At 35.0% G+C, this 17422-nt stretch overlaps 1 protein-coding gene and 1 pseudogene across 1 annotated transcript; both read right to left on the bottom strand.

Annotated features, from left to right (window-relative positions):
- Positions 1-1366: 1366 nt before the first annotated feature.
- LOC149250378 (pleiotropic drug resistance protein 1-like) lies at positions 1367-3258 on the bottom strand. Its single transcript, XM_089453632.1, has 4 exons — positions 3181-3258; positions 2366-2524; positions 1892-2224; positions 1367-1777 (listed from the first exon to the last, which is right to left on the bottom strand). The coding sequence occupies exons 1-4, from the start codon at positions 3256-3258 to the stop codon at positions 1367-1369; spliced, it is 981 nt and encodes a 326-aa protein (XP_089309758.1).
- Positions 3259-7085: 3827 nt separating this feature from the next.
- Positions 7086-7466, bottom strand: LOC149250377 (abscisic acid receptor PYR1 pseudogene; annotated as a pseudogene).
- Between the last annotated feature and the right edge of the window lie 9956 nt (positions 7467-17422).

Raw genomic sequence — 17422 nt, 5'->3', positions numbered from 1 at the left:
AATTATATTTTATATTATATTTGAAGTAATTTTATAATTGCATAATTTATATGCCATAAATCTACAGATTATTTTCACAAGAACGATTCAGAATAAGTCTAATGAACTATGCAGGTTCCCATGGAGAGAGAAAGTGCAATTGCAATAAATTAATACTTGGAGTGTTTTAATAGTGTGTCTAATTATTGTATATCTAAAGTTTTCTAGACTATTTGTATATAGTACAAAGTGATTATATTTATTGGAAAATAATATAAGATAATATTTAATTAAGTGGGGAATTTAGTAATAAGGGATTCTAGACTATTTGTATATAGTATAAACTGATTATATTTATTGGAAAGTAATAGAAGAGAATATTTAATTAAATGGTGAATTTAATAATTAGGGATAATCTTTTCAAATTTCTTAAAATGTTAAATTTTTCTTTTTAAAGATAGATGAAACAAAAAATAGTTACTAAAAACATTATATATATAAAATAAATTATGGAAAAATAGTGATATTTACCTATGTGTCAATATATGCAATTTTATAAAATCTTTTGATATGGATAAAGAAAAAACGCTTTCAAGATAGGTACAAAGATATACAATAAGATATTTTGTAATAGTTGGTATAATGAAAATTATAAATCAATAGAAAAGAAATTATTAAACCTCAATTGAAATGAGGAGATTCATAAAATGAGTCAATGCCAAAAAACTTTTCCATACTAGAAATAATCTTTCTTAAAAAAAATACAAATTAATTAGCATTGTAACTTGTGATCCTAAAAGAATGTGAATATGGTTACAATCACAAATTTTATTGCTAGGGAAAACATAAAAGATTAAATGAAGTTTTCGAGCTTAATAAGAAAGAGATTAAGGAAAATTTCTCCTTTCTAAGGAAATATATAATAGGTTATTTTACAAGGCAATTTAAGGAAGTGTTAAACATCTTGTTAAGATAAAAGGCTTTTACCTTCCTAAGTTGGTTTTTAACTTACCGACACCTGTTATTTAGAATTGGACACAGGGTACCAATGGTTTGAAATTGATGATCATCCTTTTCGTATATACACCTTTCCACTACTATGACAAATGTATGTGTAAGGTGTGTGTTACATTTTGTAGTCTTCCCATTATGGTTAATCATGATAGGTATCAATTAACAAATGACATAGTAAAATTTTAATGAAGCTTTATAAAAAATTAATTTAAACAAAGTTTAATCATGCGATATAAATATGTAGGTAAGTTAGTGGTGTGAATTCAATCCATTGATATTGTAGCCACAACGAGAATGGAGTAGTCTACGGAGGCTATAGAATGGCCCCTTTTCCGGCACCGGCCGGAAAATCGTCCGGCTCCGGCGATCGGGACTACTCCCCTCCTCCACCACCATCTCCCCGCTCCGCCACCCTCTTTCTCCGCCACCATCCCCTGACAGCCTTGACATTCGCTCCGCCACCCTCTTTCTCCGCCACCCTCCCCTGACAGCCCTGACATTCGCTGACAAAAAAATCAGAACCGCCTGACATCCCTGACCCATCAGCGATGAGCTGGAATTCATGGCGCGCGGGTGACCATTTCGAACCGGCGCGATCACGCTCTGCATCCAGTCCTGATGTTGGCTCGTCCATGAAGATTATTGAAGGATTTGCAACCAATTCAACTGCTATTGTCAATCTCTTCCGCTGTTCCGTGGACAGGCCGTTCACTCCAGGAAGCCCGACCAGAGCTTGTCTCAGGTTATTCCGTTCCACAAGATCCATAACTTCATCCACAAATGTCTGTTTATGTTCGAATACAATACTCATCAGTTCAATTGAACTCCATTTCGACATAAATACACTTGATAATGCTGTTAAATTAGAGATTTGACGATATTAGAGAAAAGGGATTACCTTTCTTAATGCAGTATCGACCTCAGATGGGAGACGAAGCCAGGCAGAGTATACAAGTGACTCATAAACAGTAACGAAAGGAGAATGGATATCAGTTTGTTCGCAGTAACCCGAGATACGAGCAAAGGTTTCTTGTTTTTTGGGATAACCAGAGATGGTGATGGACCCTTCGATGTATCCACCAGTTTTCCTTCCAGCAAGAACATCCATTAGGGTTGTTTTTCCAGCTCCACTCACGCCCATTAAACAAGTGAGGACACCAGGCCTGAATGTTCCACTCACTGCACGCAATAACTGGAGTCTATGTTCTTCAATTCCTTGTTGCCTCATTTCCTGTAATATGTACAGCAGTAAAAGTTACTGACAAGCTTTAAAATCAAATTATTAACAGCCATTACAAGGGAAAACAGAAAGGTTTTCCAATATTTTCGTATTAATAGTAATTAATTCAAAGGGATGGGAAGCTTAACGTACTGAGGGCATGTCTACAAAGTAATTGACATTGTCAAAAGCCATCGCCAGAGGTTGAAAAGGTAAAACCATTCCTTTCTTTCCAAATTCTCGTGTAGAATTTGAATCAGCATTGTTCGTACCAGAAGCTTGAATCTCTTCGTGGTTTTCTCCTGGCATCGTCTGCATTTCATTTATACTGTTTCATTGCATTTCATGTGTCTTCTCTTTATAATACTTAATAATTTCTGCGGGATGCTTCAGAGTTAGGTAAGCAGAAAACACGGTTTTGTAACTAAATCTTTGCATCTGTTCATGTTGTCAAAGGAATCTTTCCTTTAAGGAATGCCTTGTTGAAAATCTCTCTTCTGAAATCCTCCCAAGGGTAGGAAAGAGAGCTTTTATTAATATACCTTTGTAGTCTGAGCATTTGAACCCTGTATTTTAGTTTCCTTTGATTAAGTTTCGAGTTATGTCAAATGAATTGTCCATTTACCAAATGAGTAATACAATCTTTCAAGTTTCAATATCTTATATGTTTTAACAGTAAGCTCGAAATAAGGAAGAAAGGATATTATTTTTATCTGAAAACGAATATCTGAATATAACCACCGAGCCTTTCTGAAGGCATGGAGTTTTGGTCCCTAAATCTCAACCAAATGCCAGCAAAATTAGTCCTTGAATTTCAACAGAATCTTTGGCCAGGCTCAATATTTTTATACTGTGATTCTAACTTCAGTCATCTTAAGTTTTCTAACTGAAGTGTTGTAACCGATTCAACAGAGAAAACCAGAAGAGGGAAAGAAGCAGGGGGGACAATGAAAAGGAAATGAGATCACCTTCGAGACGTTGGGCACCACAGAACGAAGCTTTAACAGGCGATCATTGACCTTCTTCCTCCGCCTCCTCTCTGCCATAAGATTCTTAGCAGGCAACCCATTCTTCCTTCCTCTACCAACACTTGCAGCATTAGCATACCCATTATTGTTATTATTATTAGCAGCACAAGGAGCATCAGCCTCCCTTTACCTGGCAGTGATAACTATATGGAAATATACAAAATTATTATGGCGCATCAGCCTCCCTTTGTCTCATGATCAAACCTGATCAAACTTGCCAACACTGAGAAAATTTGACATATGACCACGTTTATCATTTTGATAGATAAAACTAGTATTATTTTGTCTTTTTATAACTGGAGTAATATGTGGTGTCTTCCCTGAAATTTTCTAGAGCCTCTTACTCTTTGCCTTTGTCAAGTCATTCCAAAGTCCAAGTCATGTAACTAAGGCATTGAAAAGCCTTGTGATATTTGCCGACAAGAATGAAAAAAGATAATGCTGCTCTTTGTTCAGAGTCGGCCAGATTGAGAAATTATAATTATGCTGCTCATCAACAGGGGAAAATTGTAGTGGGACAGAATCTTACACTCCTAATTCAAGAAGAACAAATTGTGGAAAAATGCATGTAAAAACTTTATAAATTAAATCACACAAGGAAGGCAGCATCATGAGACAAAGTAGCAAAGAAAATCCAAGTTCTGAAAACTGCTTATGGCAGTGATGATAAAAGCTAAATACACAGCAGAAGAAAACTAAATAATAAACCCACAAATAAAAAGAATGCCATTGAAATTTGGAATTTTTAGATATTGTGGTCTCTTGCTAGCATTAGGGCCATTGACAATGTGAACCTTATCTGTCTTCTTTTACCTGGCACAAAAATGTGATGTTTTGCAGCTCTTAAGAAATCTGCAATTTTGTTACCCCTCTTTCAATAGCAACCCTTAACAAGAACCATAGACAGTTCATCTCTCCACAGTTAATGGTACCTTCACCCAGTGCAGTCTTCAAATCAATCTATATGGTTTTCCTGAATAAATAGTATGCCTCCTGCTCCCACATACTCCAAGCTTTCCTTGACAGGCCCCACGAAAACCACCCATCTTTCAATTTGTTAATGTTTACTTCTGCCATTATTCTAGGTTGTTTTTTTGGTGTTCGTTTTTCTTTTCTCTTCTGACCAGCTGATCACAACCCTCCATATCAATTTGGTGATAGTTTAGGTTGTGACTTTAAAAATAGATATAAAGAGAACAGAAAAACAAAACAGAGCCTCCATCGCATTGTTGCTAAAACAGAGCATTGCCGACCTGCATGCTTATACCTTGAAAAAACCTTCGCCATGAACAAAATTGTGGAGCAGTTATTCATAAAAAAAAATAGCCCAGGAAAGATGGAGATGCCACACTTGGATAGAGCATCAGCATTCTGATTTTGAATATGGTTACAATCACAAATTTTATTGCTAGGGAAAACATAAAAGATTAAATGAAGTTTTCAAGCTTAATAAGAAAGAGATTAAGGAAAATTTCTCCTTTCTAAGGAAATATATAATAGGTTATTTTACAAGGCAATTTAAGGAAGTGTTAAACATCTTGTTAAGATAAAAGGCTTTTACCTTCCTAAGTTGGTTTTTAACTTACCGACACCTGTTATTTAGAATTGGACACAGGGTACCAATGGTTTGAAATTGATGATCATCCTTTTCGTATATACACCTTTCCACTACTATGACAAATGTATGTGTAAGGTGTGTGTTACATTTTGTAGTCTTCCCATTATGGTTAATCGTGATAGGTATCAATTAACAAATGACATAGTAAAATTTTAATGAAGCTTTATAAAAAATTAATTTAAACAAAGTTTAATCATGCAATATAAATATGTAGGTAAGTTAGTGGTGTGAATTCAATCCATTGATATTGTAGCCACAACGAGAATATAATTGCATCTTTAAATTTAAATCATTTTTTTAATTAGTAAAATGGTTAAAATGCCCAATTCCAATAAAAAAGACTCCTTTGACGTAACAAGTGAAGTCAGCGTAGTCAAGTCGGCATAATCTGAGAGTGTTAGGAGTTGGGAAACTGTAGGGAAACCGCTCAAGAAACAGGGCCGGCCTCCCACTTACACTCTGTTGGGACTCGTAGCGTGAAAATTTTCAAAGGGCCAAGATAATATAATATCCAAAGGTTGTTTTAATTTGTCAAATGAAATGTGAAAGGAATCAAGAAGATTGAAAGACGAAACGTGAATTTAATTGGAAATGGCTGAACGAAGAGAGGACCTCCCACTTACGCTCTCTTGGGACCCGTAGCGCGAAAATTTTCAAAGGGCCAAGATAATATAATCTATGGAGAGATTTGAAACTTATGAAATTAAAACATAGTGATTCTACAGATTTAGATAAAAAGTAAAAAGGTTTTTTTAGGAGTTATCTATAATGCGATTTTTTGGAGATTCTGGTGACTAAATCCGGCGGAAGAAATTGAGGTTAAATCTTGATTTGTTGTAGTTAAAATGGTTTTTTAGCTGCATATTTGGATTCAGCACCCTGGAAAACCCCTGGGACGCTTTGATTGTGCAGAAACTAGCTATCAAACTTGCCATTCCAATAAATCGCTGCCGGATTTTGACTGAAAAAACCCACCAGAAAGACTTCCAAAAAGTCCCATTATAGACAACTGCTTTTTTTTATGTTAATATATTTTTGAGTTTGAGTTTAGAGCTTTATTTTACAGTTCAGTATGATGTGTAAGCGTGTGTTTCAATTATTAAAGTTGAAATTTTGTTAATATCAAGTAAAATAAAAAATAAATAAATAACTATATAAAATATTTAAATAATATCCATTAAAAAAATACAACAGAAGAAATTAGATCCTCTTTTTAAAATACAACAGAAAAAATTAGATCCTCTCAACTCATATTAAATCCATATTTAAAATACATCCATACTAATTATATAATACATTCCCTGAAAAAAATAAACTTAGAAAACAATAAAAACTAAACGGATTTTTGTTCGGCTTTTGTCTGACACAACCGCTTTAGTCATCACGCTAAGATTGCCTTAATCACCAGAATCAATAGCTCCTTCAAACCTCCCTTGAATTCGGTGACTCAAAATGTTTCTCAAAGAGGGCTATAATACTTCATCTTTTTCGGGATCTATGGGGTCTCGAACAGGTGATTAACGTTGGTTTCAATTCTATCAGGATAGCGTCTACTTTCTTGTTCAGTCTAGCGTCTATTCCTGTAACGTTGGTTTCAGTTCTATCAGGATAGAATTTAAACCTGTTGTGTGTGTTGACGGGTCTCACATCCTAATAAAGTACAATACTAAGGATGTTATAGAGACATTGGAGTATGTGCAGAATTATTGAAAATCAAAGTAGTAGAAATACCAGAGATTTTGCAAGATCTATGGAGGCATCTATATTTCTATTTTGTCTTTCATTTTCAATTGATGGAAGGAAGGTTACGCTCTAAACATTTTGGACTAGGGCCATTGCCAAAAAAAAATTATTGTTATATTCGTTTAAGAAACAATAAATTTTATAAAACAAAATCTTTATAGATCACAAAAACTTGAATTTTTATAATACAAAATATTTATGGATCACAAAAACATAAATTGAATTTTTATAATACAACATGTTTATGGATCACGAAAACTTGAATTCAAAAACAAAATTGATGTTGAATTTTATATTTTTCAACTTAGCCTCTGCAACTTTAGGAATGAATGCAATTAGGCATGGTTTCTGCAATAACAATTATATCTAAGAGAGTGCATATTTCCTATAAAAAATAATGCAGTTTGTTCTTTATGATCATAATATAAAAACAATTATTTATTAATCTGTTGAGACATGGGTCGTGGAATAAATTTGACAAGGACTACAGGTTGCATCTGACGATGGTATCTATAAAGGGGCATGTATCTTCTGTAGAATTCCCCTTTGGAATTTCTGTCACATAACATTCCACAACATTAGTCCAAAAACTTCCCTCCTCCATGAACTCATTCAATGTCGTCACTGATTGATAATTCCGAAGGCGGTGCTCTCCTCCCAACAACCTAAAATGGAGAATGTGCTTCTCCTCGTCCAGAATCTCGAGGCACTCAATGTTGTTCTTCGCTGGAAGCCCTGGTACGACTTTGATTTCCCTGAGGCATCCCACCTTGACATCTCCCTTCACAGAGTAGTCGCTGATGAAGGACTTGTACGTTTCAGGTTTATCGAGCCTTTGAATAACCTTATAATAATCTATAAACATATTATTATATTTAAAATCTTTACGTCATCTTAAATAATTTCTCAATATATCTCATATCTCATTCTATCTCATTCTATTTTTTCTGCTGAAAATGTCTCTAAGGTATTGTATTTAATTTAATTTATTTTAAATAAATAAAAATCAGTTAAAACAAAAATATTTAATTTTAAAAAGCATTTCAACTTTTAGATATTTAAAATTAGAAGTTGTTGAATACATGGTTGTTATATAACTTTGGTTTCGGAAATAGTAAAACTAAAATTTGTTTGAAATGATTTAAAAAAAAAACTAATTTTTCAAGCTGAAGAGTGGAGACAATAATTTTATTTCTAGTTAAATTGCAAAATGAAAGTCAAAAATTGAGATTCATAATATTACATGTATAAGATATTTGGAGTAAAAGAAATATTAATAAATACAATTCTTAAATATTTTTAGGATTCCAAAGTAAACATATATTTTTAAGATTTGAGAGTAAACATAAAAACAATTAATACTTGAACACTACTAAACCCCATGTGAAGAAAGGCTAAGGCATTAAATACTTTGCAACTATCAAAAGAAATTGAGACTAATCACAACTATAAAAAAGTTAATATGTTAATATAATTTTTTATAATACATTTCTTGAGAGGGATGAACTTGGAACACTATTAATTAATATGTTAATTAATTACATGCAAAAAAAAAAACTGAACAAAGAAAAACAAAAATGTTCAACTTTTATTTAACACTAGCACTTTAGTCATCACACTAAGAATCAATAGCTCCTTCAAACTTCCCCTGAATTCGGTGACTGAACATGTTTCAATAGAGTAAACTTGTATGGAATGCCACATGTCACTATTTAAACCTTCTAACCTGAACATGGTACAACGAAACTATGATCTATGCAATTTCAACCACTCTTTACAAAATTCAGTTTGAATTCCTGAAACAAAAGTTATGACGATTTTCGCAGATACATCTCTTTGAGGAAGAATTCTAGAGCATAAAAATACCCTAATTTCCTTGAATCACATCTCTGAGAATATAGTGAACCAAGTTTTGAATTTTTTACAAGATGTTCACAATGATTTTTGCTCCACGTGGTAGAAATTTTAGCTTCTAAAACCTCGTAGAAAATAAGTTATAGCAAAAATTCCAGTATGGCCTATTTGAAGTAGCGAAACCTTAAGATCCAAATACCAAATGCTATGTAACCATATAAAAAATAGAATAAAATATAAAGCAACAACTTGAAAATTAGTCTCTTCGAGGGGAAAACTCCGATGAAAATACATATCACGGTGATCTAAAATAAGATATCAAGATCCTTATACATAGAAATAAGAAACTTGAAAGAATACATTATGTACAAAATACCTAAAAAACTCACTCATAATGATAGAAGAATACAACTTCTTAGAACCATCATAGGCGATTTTATGAACTGCATGCAAATAACTCTAAAGTTGTGAACTCTGAAATAGTATACTAAATATCCAACTTATACTTTATATTGTATAAAATTGTTATAATTTTACCATTATAGATGGATTCATAGACCCCTTTAAGGGGGTCGTTGAGTCCATCTACCTAAATTTTAACATTGCAGACATATTTAAATACACCTTTAAAGGGGTCTCTGAATTTTAACAGTATAGATGGATTCAGATACCCCTTTGTCTTCAAATTTTAAAATTGAGTGAAATGTAACACTTCAGTATCAAAATTTCAATTTTCCATTTCCCGAGTGACACAATTAAAATGAATAGGATAAATGACTAATTCATATACTTGTGGTACTGGTTAGTTGGTCATATTTTTACTCTTAGACTATAATAGTCATTTACATTAATCATTTTAATTTTGTCACTTATCATCTAGTTATATATTTTAATGCTAGAGTAAATTAGTCATTTAATTTAGTCGCTTTTGGTTGGTTCACTTATTATCTAGTCCTATATTTTATCTCTAAACTATATTAGTCATTTAAGTTAGCCTTTTTCAATTGGGTCACTCAAAATTAATCAAATTTAGTAGTAATTTACTTGAAATAATTGTGGTGACTAACTTGTATAGTTGCGTAGTCACTAATCTCTCTTTTTTTACTAGTGAATGAATTAAAAATATTGATTGAAGGGATTAAGAACACAAGGGAACCATCACTAGTTTCATTTGTCACATCCCTTAACAAAAATTATTACATCCATTGACGATGCCTATGGTCAGATGAAAACAATAATTGAATATATGACCAAGATGAGAGAATTCTACTCACTAGTATCATTGAACAACAAGTTAAAAGATTGAATATCACCAAAAAAATGATTGTGGGGATACTTATTGACCCAATATCCAAACAACGCATTGATCCTAGGAAGATATGTATTTTCACTAATTGATGCACATTTGATCCATGGAAAGAGAACACAATGAGTCAATGATTTTTTGTTTTTGATAAACCTCCTTATGATAATCAGGAGGTACCATTGTATTGTCATTGAAAAATATGGGCCAAGTTCATTATTGGCCTCCACGTGAACTATTTTAACATTAGTGAGTTCCAACAAGTTTGTATTGGCTCCTATCACAATCAACCAAATGTTAGCCATAATCCATTGAGAGGGCCACCTGCTCTTTGGTGTATGCATAACCCCCATATAGACATTTTAAATTTTGGATTGCATTGATGACACTAGCACTATGATAGCATGTCTCACATGTAGTGTAGTGAAAAGTAGTTAATTTGTGGTAGCCTCCAAATGAGATACATCGAACGATTATTTTAGACCTCAAGGTGTAGGGCAATTAGGTGACACCTATAGCAGACCATCAACTCCACATAGGTGGGTTGATGTTTCTAATTTAACTCAAGTAGAACTATATCTATGATCTCATTGTAGGCAAATTCACAATGGATCGATGGAGGATCTTATACATGAAAGTTGTTTGGATGAGTTTAGTAAGAAAATTAATTCATGCTAAATCAATGATTATATATTACACTATACAATTACCAAATATTCAATAAATGTAACTTTAAAATACTTTTTTTGACTATTTTTGTTTTTTACCATATATAGATGATATGAGAGAATACTCTATGATTGAGGTGTGAATATTTAATTTCCTCCAATATTGATGCAACCATGGATACCACATTTGACATTGTGGCACCTTCCATGGCTATTTAAATGAATTTATGTGTATCTTCTTCAACAATAACTTAGCAAGGTTATAAAAATTGTTTTACAAATGTCTAAGTGTTTTTTGTAAAATTAGATGTTTTATATTGTTATAAAAAAGAATAACAAAGATAAGTAGTGCAAGCTATTGCTATGCCACTTGGGATACCATACTAGCAACATAAGTTAAAAAAATTATACTTTCATAACTCATAGGCTACTAAACTATATTTTAAACTATAAAAAATACTACGAAATAAAATAAACCACAAGGTAATAGACATGATGATGGAAGTGATATTAAATAAACTTTTCTTGACACATCAGGCTCACATGGTCATTACTCTATTAGATAGTCCATCAGGTTTGGTGGTTGTGACACACTGTCATCATCCAAGGTAGACAAATCAATGTGTTCAAATTTCTTGGAAATTATAGAAGCTCTCCTATTTAGCATACTCATTTTCTCCATTAGTTCAACCATGTAGATTATCATTTCATATTGAGTGTCCACTTGATCTCCAAGTGCCTTTCCCATGGTATTTGACATGTCAATACAGGTTTATGGTTTTCATGTGTTGAAGAAAGTGTAACTAGGTTTGATATTTAGAAATGCAATTTTGATCTTTGTGTAGAAAATCTGATACCTACTTCTACTATCAATTTGCGGAAGCTTAAAGATCAAGCTAAACAATATAACCAGAAGAAGAAGAATCGATGGCACAATAAACATGAAAATACTTTGGGGAAAGCCTCAGCTAAAAACCCCACACTATTGTATTATCATACATGTGGAAATACATAGGAATTATACAAATCCTTAGCTCTCACAGCTAGCCATCTCTCAATACAATCCTCACAGATGCTCACAGGCAATCTTGGCTTCTCTCAAGCCTTCCTCTCTACCCTCTAAGCTCCTATTTCCTTGCACTGTTCCTTGTGGATGATCTGCCATTAACCAAGTGGAAAACCTCCTACCGAGTAAATGGTCTCCTCCAAAACTGTGCAATCATCAAGGATTAAATCCTTGACTACATGCATGAGTTTTCTCTTTGAGAAAACACATGAACTTGATAGTACATTGTCCTTGACTTTAATCTCAACTCGGTCTTTCTTAGAATAGACATGCATGAGTTTCTGATGAGGGAATCTTCAATTAACTAGAGTAGCACTAGTTGAGTGCATGCATGCATCAACTGTCCGTTAACTCTCTATTAGTTCCTCAAATAGTTTGGAACTAATTTAACTGGAATTAAATCAGTAAACTGAGTTTACTAATTACAACTCAAATATAACTCAATCCTATCTCCTTAATTTAAGGGATAACTCTTGCATGACTTCAAAAATACTTCTAGCTTGAATTTCTCCAACTAATTAATTTAAAATAAATTAAGTAATTAATTCCAAGTAGTTGTTAAGACTAAATTTGATTTTAACTCACAATTTAATTCAAGGAAAAATTAAATTGGAATATTATTATTGCCATATTTCAACACTCACTCTCAACAATAAAAGGATTATCTGCCACCCCGATCCTGTCTCTATGGAACTCAAATTTAGACTTTGACAATGCCTTTGTTAAAATGTCAGCATCTTGCTCCTTTGTCGAAATATACTGCAGCAACATGATTCTCTGGACCTGTGAAAAGCCACGTGTAACAAATTTGTCTTATGCTTCTCCACAGTACCATCAGCAGCTTGCCTTACCTTGTAAAGCCAACAGGAACTTACAATTGACTTGTTCTCCGATCTTGGAACCACATCCCAAACACTGTTATGAACTATGGAGTCATACTCCTCCACCATAGCATCAACCCAAATAGGTTGTTGCACTGCTTCCTCAAAGGAAGATGGCTCGGTCTCAACACATTCCTTTGTCTGCGCTGAGAAGATGGTGCTCCCACATTCTCTCTCGCATCCTCCAACAATTTTCCAGCTTCTCTTGTGTGCTTTCGTCCATCTCTGGAAGACTCTGCTTGAGTGGATGTCTCCACTCCTGGAACCTCTGCATGCGGTTGCTCTGTGTCAGTTTAAGGCTCCTCCTCCTTAGGAACCAACATTTCCTCCATAGCTTGTAGTTGGAGCTCCCTCTCAACGGAAACTCACATGGGCTTCTGCTCATCAAACTTGAGATCTTTGCGAACCACTGTCCTCCGACTAGTAGGCAAGTACACCCTATAGTTGTGAGGTGTATCAGTGTACCCCAAAAATATCCCCAACTCTAGTATCGGCTAAAGCTTCTTCCATGCATCCTTTTTCACTTGGCAATATACCGATGAGCCAAAGATCTTGAAGTGACCCACATCTGGTCTCTTACTGGAGAAAGCTTCATCTGGTGTCTTCAGCTGAACTATGCAATGTAGGCCTCTATTCTGCAAATAGATCGTTGTGTTGCTTGCCTCAACCCACAAGTGAAGTGGTAGGCCTTGGTCATGCAGCATTGCCCGTGCTGCCCCTAAAATTGTTATGTTCTTCCTCTCGGCCACCCCATTTTGTTGTGGGTTATGAGGTTCTGTCAACTCTTGTTTAATTCCTTCCACTGCATAGAAGTCCTTAAACTCTTGAGAGACATATTCTCCGGCATTGTCGCTTCTCAAGGCCTTGATCTTCTTCCTTGACTCTTTCTTGACCAAAGCTTTGAACTCACAAAACTTTGTGAAAGTTTGTTCCTTCTTCTGCATGAAATAAATCCAAAATTTACGAGAATAGTCATCAATAAAAATCACATAATACCTTTGCTTCGTTGTGGATTCCGTCGAGAATGGTCCACACAAATCAATATGAACTCACTCTAAGATAGCGTATACTCGACTGTCTCGATCATGAAAGGAAGACTTGGTGTACTTTCCCAAGGTACAACCTTTGCATGTGTCAACTTTCTCAAGTTTACCTTTGGGAAGTCCTGTAGGTATCTATTTCATTATCTTCAAAGCCCCATGATGTAAATGGCCCAACCGCCTATGCCACAACTCGCCAATGTCTTGGCTTTGCACCAATTCTTCTTTTGTACTCAATGCTGCACAATCATCTACCTCTAGTTTATAGAGATTCTTCACTCAAATCCCTATCCTCTTGGTCTGACCCATGTCTATGTGTCTTAGGAATGCCTTTCTTTTACTGAAAACAACATCATAGCCTTTGTCCTCCAACATCGTGACCGATACCAAGTTCTTCTTCAGTCCAGGCACATACATCACATCTATCAAGATGAGAGGGGCTCCATGCTCCCTCTCAAAAGAAATTGTGCCCACTCCTGAAACACTATACCTTCCATCGTCACCCATCTCTATGCGCATCTTAAGGTCTTTCTCCTCCAAGGCACTAAATAAATTTTTATCACCGGTCATGTGGAATGAGGCTCCACTGTCAAGATACTAGACACAACCCATCATCGATGGCACGTGCATGCGATGAGGGTGAAGTCCATCTCGAACTGAGAGGCTAATGCCTCACCTTCCAATCCTTTCGAGGATCCCTTCTTGGAGTTCTTCGATGGGCAATTAGTCGCATAATGACCCATCTTGTGACAATTAAATCATCTTGCTTTAGACATGTCACCTTCTTTCCTCCATGAGAAGAATTGGATTTGAAATGGGAAGCCTTCCCCTTCCCCTTCCTTGCCTTACTTGCTAAGGCCAGATTTTCTTCATCATCATTCTTGGATGAAGAACCATCTTGTGTGCTCCTCCTGCATAAGATCTGACCACAGTCATTCCCAATTTGACAGTTTCTCCCTTCCATTCAAAGAGTCTTGGTAGATATTCCAACTCTTTGGAAGGCCAAGGAAAGTGAGACTCACCATATCATCATTGCCAGTAGTTATTCCCACACTTCCAAGCTCATATCTGCAGGTGGTGAGCTTGTTTAGATATGTGGAAATAGTATCTCCCTTCTCCATCTTGATTCTTTGAAGCTTATCCTTGAGTGCCAGTTCCCTCTGGTCGCTACTATTTTGGTAGAGGTCCTTCAATGTCTTCCACATTGAAAATGGAGTATCCATGGAGAATTGAGACAATATGGTCTTGAACTCCCTCAAGGATGATCCGTCTCTCCTTCGCCACACACTTCCTCCACTCACCGAACTCTTGTGCATTAGTTGAAGCTGGCTTTGGGATTTCTTGATCAATGAATTCCTTCAAGCCATTGTCTTCTAATACAACCTCCATTCTATCTTTCCATGCTATGTAATTCGAGCTACCTTCCAAGGCATACTCGAGTCTCAATCCATACAACGCCATTGGCCAGCCTTGAAGTATGATATGAATTTGATTTGCACTTAAAACCCCGAAATTCAAACTTTGAATTCTCTTCTCAGTATATTGTTCACAGCTCTAATACCAAGTAGATAATTTCCACAAATCAAGCTCTGATACCATGTAGATAATATGATGGTATCTTAACCCGATAATGCAATATAAATCAAAGCAGAAGACTATAACCTACTTCTACTATCAATTTCGTGCTAAACAATATAACCAAAAGAAGAAGAATCCATGGCATAATATGCATGAAAATACTTTGGGGAAATCCTTTGTTGAAAACCCCACACTATTGTATTATCATACATGTGGAAATACATAGAAATTATACAAAACCTTAGCTCTCACAGCTAGCCAGCTCTCAGTACAATCCTCACAGATGCTCACAGGAAATCTTGGCTTCTCTCCAGCCTTCCTCTCTACCCTCCAAGCTCCTATTTCCTTACACTGTTGCTTGTGGATGATTTGCCTTCAGCCAAGTGGAAAACCTCCTACCCAGTGGATGATCTCCTCCAAAACTGTGTAATCCTCAAGGATTAAATCATCGACTGCATGCATGAGTTTCTGATGAGGGAATCTTCAGCTAACTGGAGTAGCACTAGTTAAGTGCATGCATGCATCAACTGAATGTTAACCCTCTATTAGTTCCTCAAACAGTTTGGAACTAATTTAATTGGACTTAACTCAGTAAACTGAGTTAACTAATTACAACTCAAATATAACTCAATCTTTTCTCCTTAATTTAAGGGATAACTCTTGCATGACTTCAAAAAGACTTCTAACTTGAATTTTTCCAACGAGTTAATTTAAAATAAATTAATTAATTATTTCCAAGTACCTGTTAAGACTAGATTCGATTTTAATTCACAATTTAATTCAAGGACAAATTAAATTGGAATATTCTTGTTGCCATATTTCAACACTTTGTACTTGTCAAGAAAAAAAAAATATTATTTTTGTAAATTATAAGAATGAGTTTCTTGCTCATTTCATAAGTCTATGAAAGTCATAGAATCAAATTCATGTTAAAGAGCTCTTCTTGAGCATGAATATGCATCAACCTAGTGTCAAGTAGTCCTCCAAGACAAGCACCATCCTCCAAAGAAGAAGACTCCCAGCAAAACAATGTGAAATACAGTCAAGTCGGCTTCAAAGTATATATAGATGACACGTCGACTCAATAAAAGGACACAACGGTTTGCTATGTTCACGTCAACTTGCATACATGGAATAGAACCTATAAATACACAGTTGGAGTAATCACAAGAGGACATAACTTCGGATCACTCTGAAACTTCGATGGCATAGTAAGGTAGAGTATCTCTGTGATAAGCAGAGTGGAATTTTCACATAAGCTCTCTAAAATATCGGGCAACTACAGTGACACATAATCTCGGGTTTCTCTGGGAATTTTTGTGGGAAAAATGATTTCAAATACCTCTGCTATCTTCAGTGATGATGACAGTTAAATATAACAGTGTCATGACCACGGTCTCTTCTCAATTTCAGTGACTACTATCTCAGAAGTTACAGTCTCGACATGCATATGAAGAACCTCTATCATAGTCTGTCTCAGCTTATATATATACACAATCATAGTCTTGATCTTGCAGTCTTGATGTATATACGATGCAAAGGATCATACAGTCTCGGCATATCATCAAGACACAATCATGATCTAAGTATATTCACAACCATGGTCTCAAGAAGATATCTGTGGTGGTGCAACAAGATGACACAATAATGATGGTGCAGTTGAGACAATGCAACAATGATCTATGTGAAGATGGAGTAATGGTGTAGAAGCAATGATCTCATTGTCATAATGAGTATCTTAGTAGAGGCACAATAATTTTCTTAGTGATGACAGTAGCAAGGAAAATATAAGTGGTCCAGTGATGATGAACTCAGCAATGACAAAGAAGAGGATTGGTGTCTTGGTCTTAGATTGGCCTAATAGGTCAAGGGTCAAGGTCTTGCTATTCATCAATTGGAATCGCTATAAGAATAATTTTTTGCAGGTTTTCCTCTCCAAGAGGGAGAGTTTTTGGTCCTAGCAGAAAGCCAACATCTTGTGTTCTTGTCTCTTGTATTTTGATAATTGTTTGATGAAATAAGAAATACACAGACTATTGGTATCAAGATAAGATTGTGCTAATAAGAAAAATGTTAAAATAACTCACACATATTTATCATGTGAAGAAGAATCATATAAACTACAATTTCCCTAGATTCTTCAACATGGTTTCAGAGCTATGGTTACAATCAAGGTGTTATCCTCTAAGTTTTCTGTGTGCTGCTGAAATGGATTCTCATACAGAGCCTCCATAATCTCAACGTCCATAAAATTATCATCTTCATAATATTTCTCAAGGCTTTCAATAAAAGTAGAAGCATGTTTGCAACAGTCATGAACCAAATTTAATGATGGATAAGATGCTTGATATCTTTCAATGAACATAGCATGAAAATCCTTTAAACAGTAAATACAAGCAGGCGGCAAACTTTCATACCAGGATTGGGCTTC

This window comes from Pinus tabuliformis, chromosome 7, assembly GCF_031772625.1.
Source record: "Pinus tabuliformis cultivar Carrire ecotype Pingquan chromosome 7, CPIR1, whole genome shotgun sequence".
NCBI lineage: Eukaryota > Viridiplantae > Streptophyta > Pinopsida > Pinales > Pinaceae > Pinus > Pinus tabuliformis.
The sequence above is the reverse complement of the archived record's forward strand: the minus strand, read 5'-3'. Positions and strand labels throughout refer to the sequence as shown.